This window comes from Pleurodeles waltl, chromosome 11, assembly GCF_031143425.1.
Source record: "Pleurodeles waltl isolate 20211129_DDA chromosome 11, aPleWal1.hap1.20221129, whole genome shotgun sequence".
NCBI classification, from domain to species: domain Eukaryota; kingdom Metazoa; phylum Chordata; class Amphibia; order Caudata; family Salamandridae; genus Pleurodeles; species Pleurodeles waltl.
In genome coordinates, this window is record NC_090450.1 from 243,875,265 (window position 1) to 243,896,437 (window position 21,173).

General features: G+C 47.9%; 1 protein-coding gene across 1 annotated transcript in view; it reads left to right on the forward strand.

Annotated features, from left to right (window-relative positions):
- Positions 1-21,173, forward strand: part of LOC138266600 (guanylate cyclase soluble subunit beta-2-like) — a 480,633-nt gene that overhangs the window by 267,844 nt on the left and 191,616 nt on the right. Inside the window, exon 9 of the mRNA XM_069215434.1 lies at positions 19,082-19,298. Coding sequence (XP_069071535.1) covers positions 19,082-19,298 — 217 coding nt within the window. The remainder of the gene's footprint in view (positions 1-19,081; positions 19,299-21,173) is intronic.

Genomic DNA, 21,173 nt, shown 5'->3' on the forward strand with positions numbered 1-21,173 from the left:
GGGCCCAGCGGAGCGGTGCTTGAGACGGCGGGGCCCGGCGGGGCCCAGCGGAGCGGTGCTTGACAGGAAGGGCCCAGCGGAGCGGTGCTTGAGACGGCGGGGCCCAGCGGAGCGGTGCTTGACAGGAAGGGCCCAGCGGAGCGGTGCTTGAGATGGCGGGGCCCAGCGGAGCGGTGCTTGACAGGAAAGGCCCAGCGGAGTGGTGCATGAGACGGCGGGGCCCTGTTCAGCGGTGCTCTTCTGCACGGCGGGGCCCTGTTCAGCGGTGCTCTTCTGCACGGCGGGGCGCTCTTCAGCGGTGCTCTTCTGTACGGCGGGGCCCTGTTCAGCGGTGCTCTTCTGCACGGCGGGGCCCTGTTCAGCGGTGCTCTTCTGCACGGCGGGGCCCTGTTCAGCTGTGCTCTTCTGCACGGCGGGGCCCTGTTCAGCGGTGCTCTTCTGCACAGCGGGGCCCTGTTCAGCGGTGCTCTTCTGCACGGCGGGGCCCTCTTCAGCGGTGCTCTTCTGCACGGCGGGGCCCTGTTCAGCGGTGCTCTACTGCACGGCGGGGCCCTCTTCAGCGGTGCACTTCTGCACGGCGGGGCCCTGTTCAGCGGTGCTCGTCCAGTAGGTCAAGGGAGCCAGACCTGGCCTGGACTCCCTGCTCACTCGCCCTCCGACCGTGCTGTTGCTGGACCCTTCGGTGACGGAGTCCTGGGCCCTTTGGTGTCCTTCCTAACACCCGGGATGGGGCTTGTGGGCCCCTCCTGCTCCGCGCTCCTGCTGGCTGACTTCTCCGCCCTGCTGCCCTTTCGCTCCTTAGATGGGGCTCTCGGGCCCTTGCCTCCCCTAGCTGTTGTGGCTGGTGATGTGGGAGAACTTGGCTCCTTGGGGGCAGCCGTGTCAGTCCTCTCACGGCGGCCCTTTACCTTCCTGGTCTTCTTGCCTGGTGGGGGGCTGGCTGTCCCCTTGCTGCTGATTGAGGTGTCACTGCTGGCAAAGGGTGGGCTCCAGAACCCATGCACCACAGTGACACTCGAAGCTGGGCTGGTGGTGGCTGAGGTGCTCTTGGGACTCTTTGCAGATGGAGGGGGTGGGTCAGTGGAGGGAAAGAGGTCAAGATTAGCAAGGAAAACTTTCTTAGGACCAAGGTAAAAGGTAGGAGAAGTGGAGATGGAAGTGGAGAAAGAGGATGTGGTTGTAGGAGAGTCAGGTGTGCTGTCTTTGGGTGCAGGTGCATGTGCTGGAGGCTGTCGTGAGGTGGATGGCTGTTGGGTGGGTGGCTGCCTGCGTTTGTGTGTCTTGGAAGAGGGGGTGACAGACACACTGGGAGAGGACACAGGGGACGTGTAAATGGTAGTGGGGGTGGTGACTGCACGTGTGCGGACTGGACTGGAGGGTGTGCTGGTGATGGAAGCACTGGCTGATGGTGGTGTGCATGCAGGTGTGAGTGTAGACGTGACAGGGAGGGAGGAGGGAGACGAGGAGGTGGGGGACACAGAGGTGGTAGTGGCTGTTGGAATGTCTGCATCTGGGTGTTGCTTGCGTGAATGCTTGTGGCTTCTGTGGTGCCTGTGTCTGGATGAGCTTCCCTTGGGTGTTGAGGTGTGTGCAGGCTGGTCTGATGGTGTGGATGGGATAGGCTGAGGAACAGGAGACAGAGACAGGCTGGAGGCAGTCAGAAGAGGGAGGCTGGAAACAGGGACAATGGCTGCCGTCAGTGCTGAGGCCAGAGCATTGAACGATCGTTGATGGGCAGCCTGACCCGAATGAATGCCCTCCAGGTAGGCATTGCTCCGATGCACCTCCCTTTCTACCCCCTGGATGGCATTCAAAAGGGTAGTCTGCCCAACAATGAGTGTCCTGAGGAGATCAATGACCTCCTCACTGAGGGCAGCAGGGGTAACAGGGGCAGGGGCTGAGGTGCCTGGGGCGAAGGAGACGCCCGCCTTCCTGGGCGAGCGGGCACGGAGCGTAGGCTGAGGGGCTGCTGGGAGGGCGGGGCTGGTGCGCTGGGTGGCGGCTGTACCTGGAGAGGCGGGGGGCCCGGATGTTGCCGCCACCGCTAGGGAGCTCACATCCGAGGACGTGTCGCTGTCGCTGGTGTCACCACCGGTCCCCGTTGTGGTGCTCCCCTCGCCCTCCGGATCACTGGTGCCCTCGGTGTCTGTTCCTGGTCCCACCGGGGCCTTGTGACGTGCAGCTCCCTCGTGCTCCGATGCCAATTCTCCTCCGCCTGATGATGCTAATGCACAGATGCACAAGAAGACGAAGAAGAAGGGTGGGGGGAGAAAAACGAAGACCAGGTTGAGTGCATGCAATGTCAACACCGTTGGCGGAGAGGACAGACACAGGAGCCTCATGCACTAAGCCGTGCTTTCGGGGTACACTACTCAGTACTTCGGACTAGGACTACATGTCTACAGACGCCAAAGGCGCACATGTGTGATGCTGGACCATCGATAGCTGTACTTGTCACCCTACAGAGGTGGGGTCCGGGAGCACAGGGCCATGCCTAAAGGAGCGGACTACACAACAGAAAGCGCCCTGGCCTGATGTCACCCCCAACCCTCCTCCCCCACCCAGACGCCTCCACTGCGCAGAGAGATAGCAGAATGTGCTGATACTCACCCCCTTGTGTCTGCTGTGATGTCCTCAAGCGCCCATCCAAATCAGGGTAGGCCACCGCCAGGATCCAGGACATCAGGGGGGTCAGGGTACGACTGGCACCCCTCCTAGGTTGGGAGGCCATCCCCAGCAGTGACTCGGCGGTCTTTCTGGTCCCGCGGCGGATGTCCTCCCACCTCTTGCGGCAGTGGGTGCCCCGTCTTGTGTGGACCCCCAGGGCCCGGACTTCCTTGGTGATGGCACGCCAAATGTCCACTTTCTGATGGGCGCTGACCTATTTGACATGTACAGGGTGGGACGGAAAAAATCATCAATTTTCTGCATGTTAGATGCGATTGGCCCCCCTCCCCAACCTTGCCATATGGCACATGCTCTCATCTGTCGTGCATTGCACTCCTCATTCGCCCCCCACCCCACCAACTTACATCCACCCCACTCCACACAGGCATAGCCCATTCAATGTGCACCCAGTGTACTTACCTGTTGGTCTGGAGGACCGTAGAGTAACGCATACTGGGGGAGGACCCCGTCCACGAGCTTCTCCAACTCTTCGGAACTGAAGGCGGGGGCCCTTTCCCCAGTCGCAGCAGCCATTGTCACTTCCAGACCGAGGTCACAGCAGCACTTGCAGTATAGGTCCTCTCCTGTGGAAGATCAGGTCTCGAGTGATTAAGCAGATAGAAAATGGCGGTCACGCCCTCGGCGGTGCGTACCGCGGCGGTGCGTACCGCGACCGCCGGCACACCTCATTATTGGCTCCTGAAACCCATAGGCTTCAATGTTAGCCAATGCGGCTTCGTATAGCGGTCTTCGACCGCCTACCGCCACGGTGTGCCACGCCAGCGCATTGACCTCACATCCCATTGTCCCACTTCACAGGTCAGGCAGCCGCCATTTCAAGGGCCCACATGGCATTATTTGTACTGCGTCACACAGGCCTAGGCCTTGCATTGCCACACATACACGCCTTTCAATACATAGATAATCGTGTGCTATGCATGCAGTGGTGAACGTACCTGTGACTTGCTTGTCTCTGTGCTCCATGTTGTCCTTCCTAGGCACCGTCCGCTGGGACTTGCGATGAGAAGGATGAATCCTCGCGTGTACCGCGCGCTGGTGGACCTGTCGACAATGGAAGAACGCCACATCATACTACAATACCGACTTGACCGAGCCATTATACATGAACTGTGTGCCCAGCTGGAGCCAGACCTGATGTCCCCCATCCGCCAACCCACAGGAATTCCCCCTCTAGTGCAGGTTCTGTCAGTCCTCCATTTTTTGGCAAGTGGCTCATTCCAGACAACAGTGGCCATGTCATCTGGAATGTCTCAGCCTATGTTTTCAAAAATCTTGTCTAGAGTGTTGTCTGCCCTGACGCAACACATGCGGCGCTACATTGTATTCCCTGAGGAGGTTGATTTGGCCACTGTGAAGGGTGATTTTTATGCCCTTGGACATATCCCCAGCATAATTGGTGCCATTGATGGGACCCATGTGGCTTTAGTACCCCCAAGAGACGATGAGCAGGTGTCCAGAAACAGGAAAAGTTACCATTCGATGAACGTCCAGGTGGTCTGTTTGGCTGACCAGTACATCTCCCATGTGAATGCCAAGTTCCCTGGGTCAGTGCATGACGCGTATGTGATGCGAAATAGCAGCATCCCTTATGTGATGGAACAGCTACAGAGACAACGTGTGTGGCTAATTGGTGACTCTGGTTACCCCAACCTGCCTTGGCTATTGACCCCAGTGAGGAATCCCCGGACCAGGGCAGAGGAACGGTACAATGAGGCCCATGGGCGAACTAGGAGGGTCATTGAAAGAACCTTTGGCCTCCTGAAGGCCAGGTTTAGGTGCCTACATATGACAGGGGGATCCCTGATGTACTCACCAAAGAAGGTGTGCCAGATCATCGTGGCCTGCTGTATGCTTCACAATCTGGCATTGCGACGTCAGGTGCCCTTCCTGCAGGAGGATGCTCCAGATGGTGGTGTTGAAGCAGCTGTGGAGCCTGCGGAGAGTGAAGAGGAGGAAGACGAAGAGGACGACCCAGACAACAGGGACAGAGTTATCCAACAGTATTTTCAGTAGCACCCAGGTAGGAATCACCCACGCCATTTACCATTTACTGAATGCCCCCTGCATCTTTACTTTGTGTATTTCCCCCCAGTTCTTTTTAACTGAAGTTTACTTTTCCCTTCCCTTTTCAGTGCTGTATGACCCACTGCGTGACTTCTGCCTGGTTAGCCCATGGACTGATGCTTATTGACATCGGTATGTTGTCCACACATATATAACAGAACATTATTGATAAGTAATGTGTTATACATTTGTAAATAATACAGGCTGACTCCAGAATGATTTATGTGCAATGAGTGATTTATTTTTAGTGCTATATTTTGGTACATGATATTAAAACGGTGAAGGGTGAGGGTGGAGTTATGTCCATGGCAGAGTCCAGTTCTCGGTCGCACAGGTGCATTGTTCATATGGCAGTGGAAGGATGGAGCAGGGGCAGTTCAAGGTTGGACAGGGTGACACTGTGGGACAGTGGAATGACATCCGGGGGGATATTAGACTGGCGGGGGTCTTGGCATCCTACTCTGTCTTCCTTTGAGATCTCAGGTTCCTCTTGCGGGGTGGTTGTTCTTCAGCAGGAGGTGGGGTTCTGGTGGCCCGTCGTTCTGTGGGGGCCTCCTGACCACTAGCGCCGGCGGAGGTGGTAGGCTGTTCGTCGTCCGGGCTAGTGACAGGGGCCCTTTGCGGTGCCACATGGTCCCGCAATGTGGTTTCAATGCGGTTGAGGGCCTGGACTATGGTCCCCATTGTGGTAGCGATGGCCCGGAGTTCATTGCTGAACCCCATGTACCGTTCCTCCTGCTGTGCCTGGATCTCGGTGAACCTGGCCAGTACCGTCGCCATCGTCTCCTGGGAGTGATGGTAGGCTCCCATGATGGTGGTGAGGGCCTCTTCGAGAGTCGGTTCCCTGGGCCTGTCCTCCCCCCCCTGTCGCACAGCAGCCCTCCCAGTTGCCCTGTTTCCCCGAGCCTCTGTACCCTGGACGGTGTGCCCACTACCACTGCCCCCAGGTCCCTGTTGTTGTTGGGGTGTTGGGTCAGCCTGGGTGCCCTGTAGTGGCGGACACACCGCTGATTGACGCGTCCGCGGGACAGAGGCATGGGCCCGCTGGGTGGGAGCTGTGCTGGTGTTCCCAGAGGGGTTTGGGTCTGCTGTGTCCTGTGTGTGGGGAACCGACTGTCCAGAGGTCCCCGATGGTCCGGGCTGGTCGTCAGGTTCTAAGTCGACAGAGCTGCTGTCCTCGCTGGGGGCCTGTTCTGGGGGTGGGATGGACATCTCTGGACCCTCCGTGGCGGTGTGTTGTCGTTCGGGCCCTGCAGGGGTAAAGGAGTATGGTTATTGTTTCTGTGTGTGCCATGGCGTGCATTTTGGGTGCCCTTGTCCCCCAGTGCTGGCATTCCCTTGTGGGAGGTGTTGTGAGGGTTTGGGGGGGGTGTATGGGTATGTGCAATGGTCATGCTTTGGTGGTGGCTGTCTATGGTTTGTGTTGGCATTCAGGGGTTGGTGTTGTTTAGGGTGGGTTGTGCTGGTGAGACATTGGCAGGGAGGTTATGTGCTGGGGGTTGATATTGGGGGTGAGGGGGGGGGTTGGCATGCTGGTGGTTGGGGGGGGTGAAGTAGTTGAGATTCGACTTACTAGAGTCCATTCCTCCGCCTACTCCAGCGAGGCCATCAGGATGCAGGATGTTTACCACCTCTTGCTCCCATGCTGTGAATTGGGGTGGGGTGGGTGGGGGTCCTCCGCCAGTCTTCTGCACAGCGATGTTGTGCCTGGAGATCATCGAGCGCACCTTCCCCCGTAGGTCGTTCCATCGCTTTCTGATATCTTCCCGATTTCTGGGATGCTGTCCCACAGCGTTTACCCTGTCTACGATCCTTTGCCATAGCTCAGCCTTCCTTGCTATGGTGGTGTGCTGCACCTGTGTGCCGAAGAGCTGGGGCTCAACCCTCATGATTTCCTCCACCATGACCCGGAGTTCTTGGTCCGAAAACCTTGGGTGTCTTTGGGGTGCCATGGGGTGGTGTGGATGAGGTGTGGGGTGGTGTTTGTGGTGATGTGCGTGGTGATATGTGGTGATGTGTGCGTAGATGTGGTGTGGGTGATGAAGTTGTGTTCCTGTGTGTGTTGGGGTTTTCTAATGCTGTGCTCGCTATCTCTATCTCTCTCGCTCTCGCCTTTGCTCCGATTTCCAACTAGTGGGGGTTTGTGGGTGATGTGGGTGTGTGTTTTATAGTTGATTGGATGTGTGGGAGCGTTGTTTGTATGTGTCTCAGGTGTGCGTATTTCAAAATGTCCAATGTGGCAGTGTTTTGGAGCTGTGTGTGTATTTTGACCGCGGCGGTGTGTACCGCCAATGGAATACCGCAGTTGAAAGACCGCCGCGTGGATTCGTGGGTCAGAATGGCATGGGCGTGTTTGTGTTGGCGTGACGGTGGAGGTTTGGTCATCTCCAGTTTTCCGCGGCCCGCTGATGTGGCGGCCTTCCTTGGATGTCGGATTTTTGGCGGTTTCACAGTTGGTGGTCAGAATGACCGTGGCGGTCTACCGCGGCCGCGGCGGTAGTATGGCGGACTTCTGACCGGCGGTAAGGGCCTTTTTACCGCCGAGGTCAGAATGACCCCCAATGTGTGGTGTAGTTTGTCTGTCACCGTCAATCAGGCATATGGAACTGATAGGTGCTTTGGTTTACTGCACTGCCTCCGCTGCTGGAACTAGTATTCAGAGTCCAGTGGCACTAGGCTGCGATTGACCCAGTATAGGAATAGCGCCAATAGAACAATGCAGTCACAGAGGGAGCACACAATGCCAGTCTTTACGGCATACTAAGTGGTACACGCTGCATAAAGGCAAAAGCTTGTGCAGTTGGGCTGGACCTGAAATGTTAAACCTTGCTGAATCTAACCAGAACCTAATAGGTGTTTTTCCTTAACAGAAATGGCTGGGCAGCCTACGCTGACTGAAGAAATAAAGTAAGTAAACTGACTATTTAAAAATTATACAGTTTAGGGTTCTCACAAAAACATAGCAAGGTCATTCCTTGAATGGTGGGGTCCTGAGTATGTTTACCGAGGGATTAGAACAGCATCCATCCTGTATTGCTCCGCATATTGGGATATGCAAAGAGATAGCGTTTGCCAGAAGCAAAATACTGCATCAGATGCCGGTTACATAATAAGGATTTTATTCTTTGAATACACTGAAAAAAACATTAAGTCTGACTTCATAAGACAGTCACTGCAATGTTTTAAATATGCTGTGCAGTAACCTGGTAGCTCTAACCTGCTTCTAGCTTAGTTGCGCTGATTACGAGTCCAACCTGGCATAATCCGTGAGTGCAATACCACTCAACCTGATTGCAAGTAAACCTGTGATCCTGCACCTAGATTGCCCATGCTCAATTTAACAGCCTGAAAATCCATCAGAAATTAGGCTTGAGCTGCAAGAGCATTGAGCACTCCTGTGCCAGCTCACAGCCTTTTCTGTCCCTGCACCCTTTATTACCTCCCTCCACTGCTGCCCCAATCCTTTTTACCACTCTCTTTCAGCATTCATCGACACAGAATTGATAATTACATGTGGAATTTGACACAGGAAACTATAGTCTGCACCCTTATTCTGTATTCCGTGGGGATTAAGGAAAAACAATATGAAACAAGATTTAAACTACAGCATCCGCCCACAACTAAGTCACTCACCTGCTCCTGATAGCGGCTGTCTTCCATCCTCTCGAGGTCAGCAAACTACCTTAAGTAACAACTGTTATTTGCGGCTCTTAAAACAATGTTTATTTACTGCTTAACTATAACCAAAGAATAAGTAGTGTCTATAGCGTTCTGCTCCTCTTTGAAATATTAGGCTGCTTCTGGTCATGGAGAATTCATAATCTGGTTGCATAAAAAATACACATTGGAAGTGAATTCTTTTTTTCTGTATACAATAACCTTATCCTGAACTCTTTGCCCAGAAATAGGATTAAATATTTGATAGAGTTTTGTTGCATCTGGTGTGTTGTGGCACGCAGACAGATAAAAGAATGTTGATAGAGATTCAAAGGCATAAATTGGAGCCGGCGGTGGCTTTTCCATTTGCTTCTGATACATTATGAATAAAGTAAGTTTCCTTACCTTGCTTACTTCTCTGTTGTTGAGGGAACCCTACATTTGGTGACAAGCAGTCCACAGAGAACCTGAGAAGCGGGATGATTTGGGGAAACGTGACGATTTGCATCAGGAGTGGAAGTGTTCAGAACCTCGTCTGCATCCTGGTGAGCAGCCGTCCTTCTTTGGGGTACTTCAGAAGAAAAGGGATCGGAGGCTTAATGGTCCAGTGTATACCCTCCAAAGAATCTGTTAATATAATGTAATACACTGTTCCAAGAGAGATGAATGAAAAGAAAACAAGGGAGTCCTAATCAATAGGAGCAAGAGTCCTCACACACCATATTAGGTGTCATGCTTCATCACCGGACAGCTCCTCGTCAGACCGGCGCTGCAATGTCTGACGGGCACCCCCCGAAGGGGGGCCTTTGCCGGAGGTCTTTTATTTATCGATGATGCCACGGAACCAAATATGGGTCCGAAGAGAAAGGAGAAAGAATCAAAATAGAGAATAAAATTGGCTCAGAACCCTCACTAAATATTCATTTATTCTTTGATGTTGGGTGATGGCCAAGATTTAAAAAAATATATAACAAGGGAGTGCAATAGAGATAATGCTCAAACACTCACTAGAAACAATAATAGAATGTGGAGGAAGTCGGTAATTAACAGACGTTCCTCAATATACGGTCGACATGTTTCGCTTCTCTTTTGGTCCACACGGATCCTGTGACGCTTCTTCAGGACCTACTATATCATTAGACTTCTCCAATAAGAAAAACAGATAATATAGACTCCTCCATTCTGACACTCACAGTCAAGACGTCAACAGTCAGTTACTCAAGTTCACTTTAACCCGGACTTGCTGTTCCTATCAGTCACCCATCCCAACTAGAGAACGAGCTTCATGGGATCACGCAGGCCTGTTGCCAGGTTAACAACAGATTTGTAGTTAGACCGGTGTCTAATATGGCACCTACCCCCTGGCTGCGCTCCCGAAAGTCAGCTGTCCGATGATGAAGCATGACACCTAATATGGTGTGTGAGGACTCTTGCTCCTATTGATTAGGACTCCCTTGTTTTCTTTTCATTCATCTCTCTTGGAACAGTGTATTACATTATATTAACAGGTCCTTCTTTAGGGGCCAAACAATTTGCCAATTGCAAGGACTAACAAAGTACACACCAAAAAGACAAAAAAAGAAAACTGTAGGAAATCATGGATATTGCTACACGCTCAAACTTAATGCTGCGTGCAAGCAGAACGTCTGCCACGCATGTGATGCACAAGCCAGTCAGCATCAGCCTCACACTCGCAACTGTAACCAAGAAACAGGACGTCAAGAGCATTAGATTTTCACCTGCTAGAGAATTCAAAGGGACTGTATGAGAAAAATTGGATGCCTGCACTATTCCACTGCAAACAAGCATGCTACTCTGTGAGAACAAAGATATACAGATTAAAACATGAATCATAAAAATAAACAACCAGAGAGAAATGTCCAGCTGTTGGTGGAAATAACGTATAAAGAAAACAGAGAGAACAACAAGTAAACATTTGTATTACCAGTACCATCTTAAAAAGTTGTTATGGAGTTAACTATGGAAGGAACTGTCGCAGCAACTGCCTTCTTGAACACACATAGCAAACCTGTTCAACTGTGGGAAGATTGATATGAGGGATTTGAAGCTTATAAAATAGCCATTGGTGGCAACATAGCTGCAGCAGCGCGTAAAGTAGCAATGCTTAAGCATTTTTTAGGAGCGGAAAGCCGGCACATTTCAAAGCACTTTCCTCCACTGCATGTTGAGGAAGATGATGAAGATAGAAGCTGAGCTTGGAATAGCTTTGCAAAAGTTGGGCATTAATTAAGGAAAAAAGAAACTAAGTGGTGGAAAGATTCAAGTTTCTTAAGTCAACATCTGGGTGATTTCATGGCTGATTTATGCCAATTGGCCTCAACTTGCAATTACAAGGATTTTCTGGACATCATGTTGAGGGACCAGTTAGAACAGTAGATAATAAACAAAAGAGCACAAAAAGGTTGCTGAATACCAAAGGTTTAACTCTAAATAAAGCAATAGAAATTACAAAGAGTGTGGAGAATACAGAGGAGGGGTTAAAGGAAATGCCATCTGGAAATGTGAACAAAATAACATAGGTACAGAAATGGATTCATAAGGACAGATGTGGAAAGAAACAACATATGCTGGGAGTGAGAATGACAGATGGGCAAGACAAAGAGACAGTATGTTATAAGTGTGGGCTAAGAGATCATATTGCAACCATTCCCATGTCCTGTGATGGGTCAGTTTTGCAGAAGATGTAAGGCTATAGGGAATTTTTCCAGGGTATGCAAAGGCAATGGTGAGATATTCTCTATGAGATATATAAATATGGCCGCTGGAGTGGAAAGCGCTGGTGAAACAAAAGTGCCACAGGAGTTCTTACTGCAAGTCTGTGAGGTGGGAACTGGGTACTATAACTGTTCATGATTTGGAAATCCGAGTCATGTTTGATTCAGGAGCCCAGTATACCTTGACTGAGGAAAATAAGCTGGATAAATTCCCTTACAGAACTTTGAGACCACTTGATGGTAGGCTTGTGGCATTTGGCATCAAATCAATTGATTTGGTTGGATATTTTGAAGGCATTTTGGGGTTTTCATGGTGTCACTACCCAGTCAATGGCATAAGATGGATCTTGCCTGTTGGGATGGCCACAGCAGAGTGAATTGCAAATTAGACAGGACCCCAATCACCCGGACCAGGTGTTTGGGGCAAAGACAAGTATAAATGACGTGTCAGAAGATGCTTTCAGCGATTAGTTGGGTTTATTGAAAAGTTTCTCACATAAAATAACATTGAAGGATGGAGCTGAATCCAAAGTGCACAAGGCATGCACTTTACCATTCGTCATGAGAGAACCTTTAAGGATGGAGTTGCACAGACTATGTGAGGAGAATGTTATAGAAGGGATTGAAGCATCAGAGTGGTTGGCTCAGATTGTGCTTACATAGAAGGCCATGGCGATCTATGAATGTGTGTGGATCTCCATGACTTCAACTAACCAATATGGGTGGACAGGCATCCTTTGCCTAACATTGATGATATTTTGACTTTGGTCAAGCGGGCGAAACGGTTCTCCACATTAGCCTTGTCCTATGCGTACTACCAGATCTTGTTACATCTAGAGTCTATGCTTCTAACTTCTTTCAGTACACCTGATAGGGCATACACGTTTGTACACAAGCCCTTTGATTTGGCTTCGGCATCTACAGTCTTCCAAAGGGCAATGCATCATGTATTCTATGATATGCCAAATGTGTCATAAATCCACAAAGATATTTTCATTTTTGGCAAAGATAAGGAGACACAAGACAATGTGTTAAATTAAGTATTATCCATTTTGTAAAGGTGTGGGTTGATTATCAAAATGGAAAAGTGCAAGATTGAAGTGTAAGGAGTGGAATATCTGGGACATTGGTTGGATGAGCACAGTGTGAGGCCTAAGGCCAAACCAGTGAAGGCTATACAGGATGCCCTGCCTCCTGTAAATAAGGATCAGCTAAGATTCTTCTTGGGTTTGACAGAATAATACTCACATTTCATACACAGGTTTGCTTACAAAACTGTGTGCATGAGGAAACTGATCAGTAAGAACTGCAAATTTGAGTGGTGTGAGGGATGTGAAAGTGAATTTGTAAAGATATAGGATCTGCTCCATCATTAAAACCATTTGACACTTGTGTCAAGTCTAATATCTGCATGGATGCCAGCAATAGGGGATTGGGACACTAGTTTGACAGCGTATGAATGGAAGTGAATTTACCATAGTCTATGAGTTAAGACCACTAAGAGGAGAAGAGTTATCTTAATCTACCATTAATATAGAAGCTTTGGCCTGTTGGTGGGAAGTCAAACATTTTAAGAAATTTGTTTGGGGAACAGAATTTGTTTTAGGTACTATCATTCAATGATAAATGTTTTCACTACAGAGGGGTCAGGTAAAACTTCCTCCAGAATAGCAAGGTAGATGTAGAGACTGATTGAGTATACATGCACTATGGAGTATGTACCGGGAAAGAAAAATGTGTTGTCCGACTCCGTCTCAAGGTTGCCCTTTTAATGATTTGGAAGAAGCGGGAGTGGAAGAAACAAATTGGTTAGTGGCAGGGGACAGTGTAATGGCTGGCAGACATGTTCTGCACAAAAAGTTGGTGCAAGCCTTTAAAGACAATGTGGTGTTACAGAAGGCTATAAGGTATGGGGCAGAAGGATGTCCTAGTAAGGGTCAGATTGTGCTCAGAATGTCCCTAAACATTAGTGATGAATTGTCGCAGATGTCGAAGATTGAAGATGTTTTACGTAGAGGGGAAACATTGGTGGTGCCTAAAGTGTTAAGAGAACACAAAATACATTTGGCACATGAGGGTCACCTAGGAATAGAGGCAACTAGGCACAAACTGAGGGCAGAATACTGGTGGCATGATATGGATCAAGATGTGCAATAGAATTTCAGGAATTGTACACCTTGTGTGTAGAGTGACAAGTATCAAATGACAGTGGAAGAGCCCCCGTACCTACTGTCAAAATGAATGCCCCATGGAACAAAACTTGGTTGTAAGTATCTAGGCCCTACAGTGTTTTGAGGTTGGGGTTTTGTGTATGTCATTGTTGCCACTGATTACCATTCCAGGTGGCCGGAAGTCAAGTGTACCTGTTGAGCGACTACTCCTGAGCAGTGGTGTAACAAAACTTAAGGGGGCCCCTGCAAAGGACTTGGAAGGCTCCATCCTCCAGACTCATTCAGGAGCTCTCAGGCCAGTACACAGTTCGGAGGGGGCCCCTGAAGCTCAGGGCCCCCGCACTCCAGATGTTGCAGAGGGGCTTTGTTATGCCACTGCTCATGAGGTGATCAGTCTGCTTGAGGGGATTTGGAAGAAGGATGGGATTTGGAAGAAATGTTGTCTTTGGTTGACAGTCAGGTTACCCCGTTTAAGCAAGGGCCCTCACTCTAGTCAGGGTAACAGAGAATCACCCTCAGCTAACCCCTGCTTACCCTCTTGATAGCTTGGCAAAGCAGTAGGCTTAACTTCCGAGTGCTAGGTGTAAAGTATTTGTACCAACACACAGAGAAACTTAATGAAAACACTACTAAATGACACAGCACCAGTTTAGAAAAATAGGAAATATTTATCTAAACAAAACAAGACCAAAACGACAAAAATCAGACATACACAAGTCAAGTTATGCATTTTTTAAAGATTAAGCTAAAAAATAGCACTTAGAAACACAAAATGCTTCGATGAGGTATTAACACGGCATCGTGATGGAGTCGTTCCCAACAAGCTGACACGAGCAGCGTTGGACTTGGAGTAACGTAGACCCCCAATTACAGTACCTTTGGTGAAGAGTGAAAACAAGTCGATGCGCGAAGTCAGGGATCGCGGCGTCTGTGCGAACAGTTGAATCCACGCACTTTAAGCGGTGTCAGTCACAACGTGGTGCAGCAACTTCCACAGAGTCACGGACTTCAGCCGGGCTGCAGCGGCATCGGGCCTGCGAAGGTCGCCGCATTCCAGCGAAGATCACGGAGTCGGCTGCAGGCGGCGTCACCGGCTTCAGCAGCGGCGTTGGTCCGCAGTCGTCCGAAGTCGATTTCCTTGAATTTCCACCAGCTTTCCTTTCAAGGGCCCAGGGACTGGATAGGGCACCACTTGTCAGAGCAGGAGTCTCTCCAGAGACTCCAGGTGCTGGCAGAGAGAAGTCTTTGCTGTCCCTGAGACTTCAAACAACAGGAGGCAAGCTCTAAATCAAGCCCTTGGAGATTTCTTCACAAGATGGAAGGCACACAAAGTCCAGACTTTGCCCTCTCACTCTGGCAGAAGCAGCAACTGCAAGATAGCTCCACAAAGCACAGTCACAGGCATGGCAGCTCTTCGTCCTCAGCTCTTCAGCTCTTCTCCAGGCAGAGGTTCCTCTTGTCTCCAGAAGTGTTCTAAAGTCTGTGGTTTTGGGTGCCCTTCTGTTACCCAATTTCTCCTTTGAAGTAGGCCTACTTCAAAGTAAAGTCTCTTTTAAATCCTGCCTTGCCCAGGCGAAGGCCCCAGACACTCACCAGGGGGTCGAAGACTGCATTGTGTGAGGACAGGTACAGCCCTTTCAGATGTAAGTGACCACTCCTCCCCTCCCTTCTAGCACAGATGGCTCATCAGGAAATGCAAACTACACCCCAGCTCCTTTTGTGTCACTGTCTAGTGTGAGGTGCAACCAGCCCAACTGTCAAACTGACCCAGACAGGGAATCCACAAACAGGCAGAGTCACAGAAATGGTATAAGCAAGAAAATGCTCACTTTCTAAAAGTGGCATTTTCAAACGCACAATCTTAAAATCGACTTTACTAAAAGATGTATTTTTAAATTGTGAGCTCAGAGACCCCAAACTCCACATGTCCATCTGCTCCCAAAGCAAATCTACACTTTAATCAGATTTAAAGGTAGCCCCCATGTTAACCTATGAGAGGGACAGGCCTTGCAACAGTGAAAAACGAATTTAGCAATATTTCACTGTCAGGACCTATAAAACACATTACTATATGTTCTACCTTAGCCATACACTGCACCCTGCCCTTGGGGCTACCTGGGGCCTACCTGAAGGGGTGCCTTACATGCAAGAAAAGGGAAGGTTTAGTCCTGGCAAGTGGGTACACTTGCCAAGTCGAATTTACAGTTAAAACTGCACACACTGACACTGCAGTGGCAGGTCTGAGACATGAGTACAGATCTACCTATGTGGGTGGCACAACCACTGCTGCAGGCCCACTAGTAGCATTTGATTTACAGGCCCTGGCACATCTAGTGTACTTTACTAGGGACTTACTAGTACATCAAATATGCCAATCATGGATAAACCAATGACATACAATTTACACAGAGAGCATATGCACTTTAGCACTGGTTAGCAGTGGTAAAATGCTCAGAGTTCAAAAGCCAACAGCAACAGGTCAGAAAAAGTAAGAGGCAGGAGGCAAAAAGATTGGGGATGACCCTGCATAAGCAAAAAGTCCAACAGGATTCCTGAAACATTTAGTGACTGTCAATGGTGTACAACTTCTTTCATGTGACATGAGTGATTTCTTGGGGAAATGGGGAGCAGAAGACATTCATTATTCTGTTTATTGCCCCAAAGAAATGGTTTGGTGGAGAGGTGGAACAGGACACTAAAAGAGGGCTTACAATAGCCTTTGGGTCAAGGTGATTCATGGAAAGATACTGCTGGCTCTTTGTTAAGGGTGTATCCCATTACTCCCAATAGTGCCATGGGTAAGACACATTTCCAGTTGATGAGGGGATAGAAAGCAAGGATAATTTGCCCAAGGAAGTCCAAAAACAAAATTTGGATGGAAGTTTTTGAGTTCAGGTGGGAGGTACAAGAAATGTTTGTGACATGGACATATCAGTTGGTGATTGGGTACGAGTATGGAGTGGACACAAGGGGAAGAAGGGGCTATTGAAGTACTCTGATCCTTTGCAGGTAAAGAAGGTGAACACATATGTGGTGTGTGAGAAATTGGGTTGTTGGTTAACTGGGGTGTGAGCCCTGGGCAAGCAGCAACCATAATTCTTGTCAGGGTAAGGAACAAGCAAACCCCAAATTAACCTGTTCCCACCCTATGGTAGCCTGGCAGAGACCAATCGGACTTATCTTGAAGGCAATGCGTATAACACTTCAAACAGCAAAACAGTGAAAACACCACAAGAAAGGATCCCATACCAGGTTATAAAAGTAGAACTTATTTTAATAAATAAAACAAAAAATAAACAAAAATCCAATAAGTAGAACTTGAGTTATGAATTTTCAAAAAATGAACTGTAAAACAGCGCTCAGAAGCCATAAGCGCCAACTGGAACATCTGGTCGCACTGGACCAGGACAAAGTAAAAAATTAAGCTGACTGCAATGAAGCGTGGGCCACCAGCAGTGAACCCATTGGGCCAACTGAACAAGGTTCCCTTATATCCAGGTTGTGGGGTGATGCATCAGTTCCGAACCATGCAGTAGAGAGGATGTGTTGCTTTTTCCTGTGCATCGGTACTGAGATGCAGTAGAGCTGCAGTGTGAGTTCCTACTGCATTGAAGTCGGGGAGCTGAACTGCAGTTGAGGTGATGTGTTGGTTCTGATGAGCACAGTGGCTGTGATGTGAAATCTCCTCGTCGCCATCGAGGCTGCCATCAATGGGTCTACGAGGACCTTGCACAGAGAAAAGCACCGCAGTGATGTTTCAGAAAGTAAGGTGTTGGTGTTGAGATGAGAGGAACAGCAGCGATGAAATCCTGGTTTCAGAGTTCTGACTCATGCAGGAGAGATGATGCATTGATTTTCACCACACACCAGCAGCGATGCTTCATTTCTGTTCCAGCAACAAAGTATATGCCAGTTCACCTTAGGCCAATTTCTAAGGGCCCAGGACTGGGGTGGCACCACTTGGCAGGACAGATTCACAGATGACAGAGTCCAGGTGCAGGAGCAAGGTTGTTGAAAGTCTGTTATGTCCTTGAGCCTTCAGATAAGGTGGCCAGCCGACTAGCCCTTGAAGTCACTCTGGTTTTGAGAGATGCATGTCTAGTCCTTCTCACTCACACACAAGAAGGCAGCAGGCAGACGTCAGCACAGCAAGGCAGGAATACAGCAAACAGAAGTCCAGCAGAGTGTCAGATCTTCAGCAGTACAGGACTCCATCTTCCTGGTGGAATATCCACAGGTGCAGAAGTGTAGTGAGTTGGTCGTGTTTGAGGTCCAGTTTATACCCAGTGATGCCTTTAAAGGGGAGGACTTCAAAGAGATGCCTTTGAAGTGAACAGATGTCCTGCTTTTCCTGATCTGGCTGCAGATTCACTACAGGGTGTATTGTGTGTGGACAAGACACAGCGTATTCAGGTGTAAGTAAGGCTGTGTCCAGCTACTCCCTCCCATTCTGCTCAGGATGGCCATCAGGACAAAGATGGTCCATCAAGTCACACCTAAGCTCCCTTTGCTTGTGGATGTCTTGGGTGAATACACAAATCCCAGCTGTCTCCCAACCAAGACATGTGATCAGAGACAGGCAGCAGGCACCAAATGACTAAGGTAAGAAAACGCTACCTTTCTAAAAGTACGATTTTCAGAATTGCAATTTAAAATCTGACTTCACCACAAGGTAGGATTTTTAAAATTGGTTTTCCAGACAAACCAAACTTGAAAAGTCTATCTCTACCAGATTGTGAATAACATTTAGAAGATGTTTTAAGGTAATCCCAACGTTAACCAATGGGAGAGATATGCCTTGCAGTAGTGTAAAACAAATGTAAAATATTTTAACTACCAGGACATATATAACTTAAAAGTAAATGTCCAACTTGTTAAATACACTGCACCCTGCCATTGGGGCTGTCTAGGGCCTACCTTAGGGGTGACATACTAAAATGGAAGGTTTGGGCCTGCAAAATTCTTGACTTTGCCAGGTAGACATGGCAGTTTAATACTGCACACATAGGCTCTGCAGTGGCAGAGCTGACACAGATTAACAAGGCTAATTAAGAGGGTGGCACAATCAATGCTGCAGCTAGTAGCATTCAATTTACATGCCCTGGGCACATGTAGTGCACTCTACTAGGGACTTATAAGTAAATGAAATATAACAATTGGCGATAAGCCAATGATACCACGTTTAAGGGGAAGAGCACAAGCATTTTAGCTCAGGTTAGCTGTGGTAAAGTGCACAGAATCCTAAAACCAGCAAAAACGAAGTCCACAAAAACAGGAGGTCAAAGGTAAAAAGTTAGGGGAAACCACGCCAAGGATGCCAGGTGTAACACAGTGTTACTGAGTGGTGGTAATGAGTAGAATCTTAAGAAGGTTGTTAAAATGCCTGAGTGTCTCGATAAATAGTGAGACCAAAGTTTTGATGGAGTTATGATGTGTTCTTTTCCTCCTGCACGTGATCCGAGTTTTGATGTATGGATTATCTACTTTTTGTGTGTTGCCAACATGTTTAAATTGTCATAAAGGAAGGAGATGTGTTGTGTTGTGTCTTGTGTGCTGTGAAACGCACATGACTAAAAGAATGTTGATAGGTATTCGTAAGAATTAATTTGGAGCCAGAAGTAGCTTTGCTGTTTGCTCCTGATGCATTACAAATAAAGTAAGTTTTCTTACATTTCCTAACTTCCCCTTTGTGGAGAGTATGCTTCTTTTTGTTGACTTTATTACTGATAGAGGGCCAATCTGATCCTCTTCTCTTGTCTCTTGAAGCTCAGGGTGAAGCAATCTGGAGTGAGTATTCAGAGGATTGTTCCTGGTGTTCAGACAATGGGCATTCGCCTGGACCAGTACTTTGACATCGTCCATCCAGAAGTGACTTTCACAATTTCTAGCGTTCGCAAGTTCATTAACAGTCAATTTGTTTTCCGCACTAAGAGGGAAATGATGCCAGAGTCTTGGAAAAATCGACCAATGTTAGAGCTAAGAGGTGGGTGTGTTCAAAGATATATTGAAGTCTGTGCTATAAATATGAAAATAATGAGGGATGTTCTTCCTGATTACTACCCAAACTAAAGTTTTATATAATTGGAGGGTATTTGTGTATACGTGGTGACTAATAAATATATAGGGGATAAAGCATACCTGCTGTACGTTATCAGGATATTGAAAGTCACTGAGGAGATCTGTGACCATATAGTGGAATGAGGCTGAAGCCTGAGTTCCTCAAATGTATGTACGTATGAACCTTGTTCCCTATAATACCTGGTCACATCATCACCCTTCTTCCAAACCACTTAAATCTTCGGTGTGTTGGTCTTTCATATGAAAAAGATGACATGTTTTATGACATAAAGAATAAAAGTAAAATATGTAGTGCAAAACAAAACGCACCAAAAAAGCAGTTAGATATTTGGTGCAAAATGACATTATAATCCGTTTAGTGCAACTAGGTTTAAAACATAATGTACCTCAGAAAGTGTAGAAACTTGCAGGGAGATTCTATCTAATTATCTAAAGGGTGAACAAATAATCATCTTGTTTCTGCATATCACTTTTCATCGAGAAAATGAGAGCAGAAGAAGGAAATCCTGGGTTTCATTTTCCTTGTTTGAATTCCAGCTTTTACTATTCTTTGTCTCCTGCTTTTCCCCTTAGCTGTTGGCTCTAGCAGCAGGCATTATGCCCTCACAAGTCAACTGTAATAAGGTATTACAGTTGAGCAATTATATCATTTCTTTATCACCGGTCACTAAGGATGTCACAGTTAGCTGGGCTTTTATAAAGCATTTGCAGGCATCTGTGTATTATACTAATTTTACACCATTCACTATGCTTGACCAAATAAATACCGCATGGCAACTAAATTATCATTGAGACTAAAAATGATAAATCCAAAAACTGAATTGTCTCTTGACACACTAATTATAAATATTTTTCCTTGTGTCAATGTTTACACATTCAGAAACCGTTGATTTCCTTGACAATATTTATCATTAAATTCAGAAAAAAATTGTTTAATGTATTATTTTGAAGGACCGTCAATGCTCTTAATTATGACTACCAAGCCAAAGGGTTGCCCTGTTTGCTCCCAAGGCCTGATGTAGCCCAATGGGAACAGTAGAGAATCTTGCCACCACCGTCTTCCTTCCCCTCTAAACAAGTCTGAATCAAAATTGTGTCACCCCATCCTCACACTGCAGGTGTTTGATGAGTCACCTTCAGAACTGCTTGATTCATGCCTCTGCCACAATCATATAATTGCTTTTCGAATGACAGATGGTTTGTGTAGCCGTTTTAGCTATAATTTTACACATGTTATTTTAGCGAACTAGGCCTGCCGCGGTGCACTTTAGTTCAGATATATTTTATTTGGCCTCTGTTGGAAAATGGTCATTGATAGGGACAGGTGAGTACCTTACCTACACTCAGCAATAGGCCACTAACCTCCACCTAGATCCAGTTAGTTCTCAATACATTAAACCTAGCTCAACCCTTGGTAGCTTGGCAACGAGCGACAAGGCTTAACTTAGGAGACAAAGCGTAAAGCATTCAAATATCACAAAACAGTAATTAAATAAAACACAGTTTAAAAATCCAAAACCAATTTATAAAAATAGGAAATATTTTTAGCTTTACATGACATCAAAACGAATAAAACCAGATAAAGGGAACCAGAGATATGAATGTTTAAAGAATGAATTATTTTTAGTGCTTAGAAATGAGTAGCGCCAATCTGGTCGCACCTCGGCCGGGGCAAAGTCAAAGTTTAAGGCCGACCACAATGAAGCCCTGCTCCGGTACAGCCCACGGGAGGCCTCGGTCAAGAGTCTAATTTCTGACTTAGGGCCTCATTATGACCCTG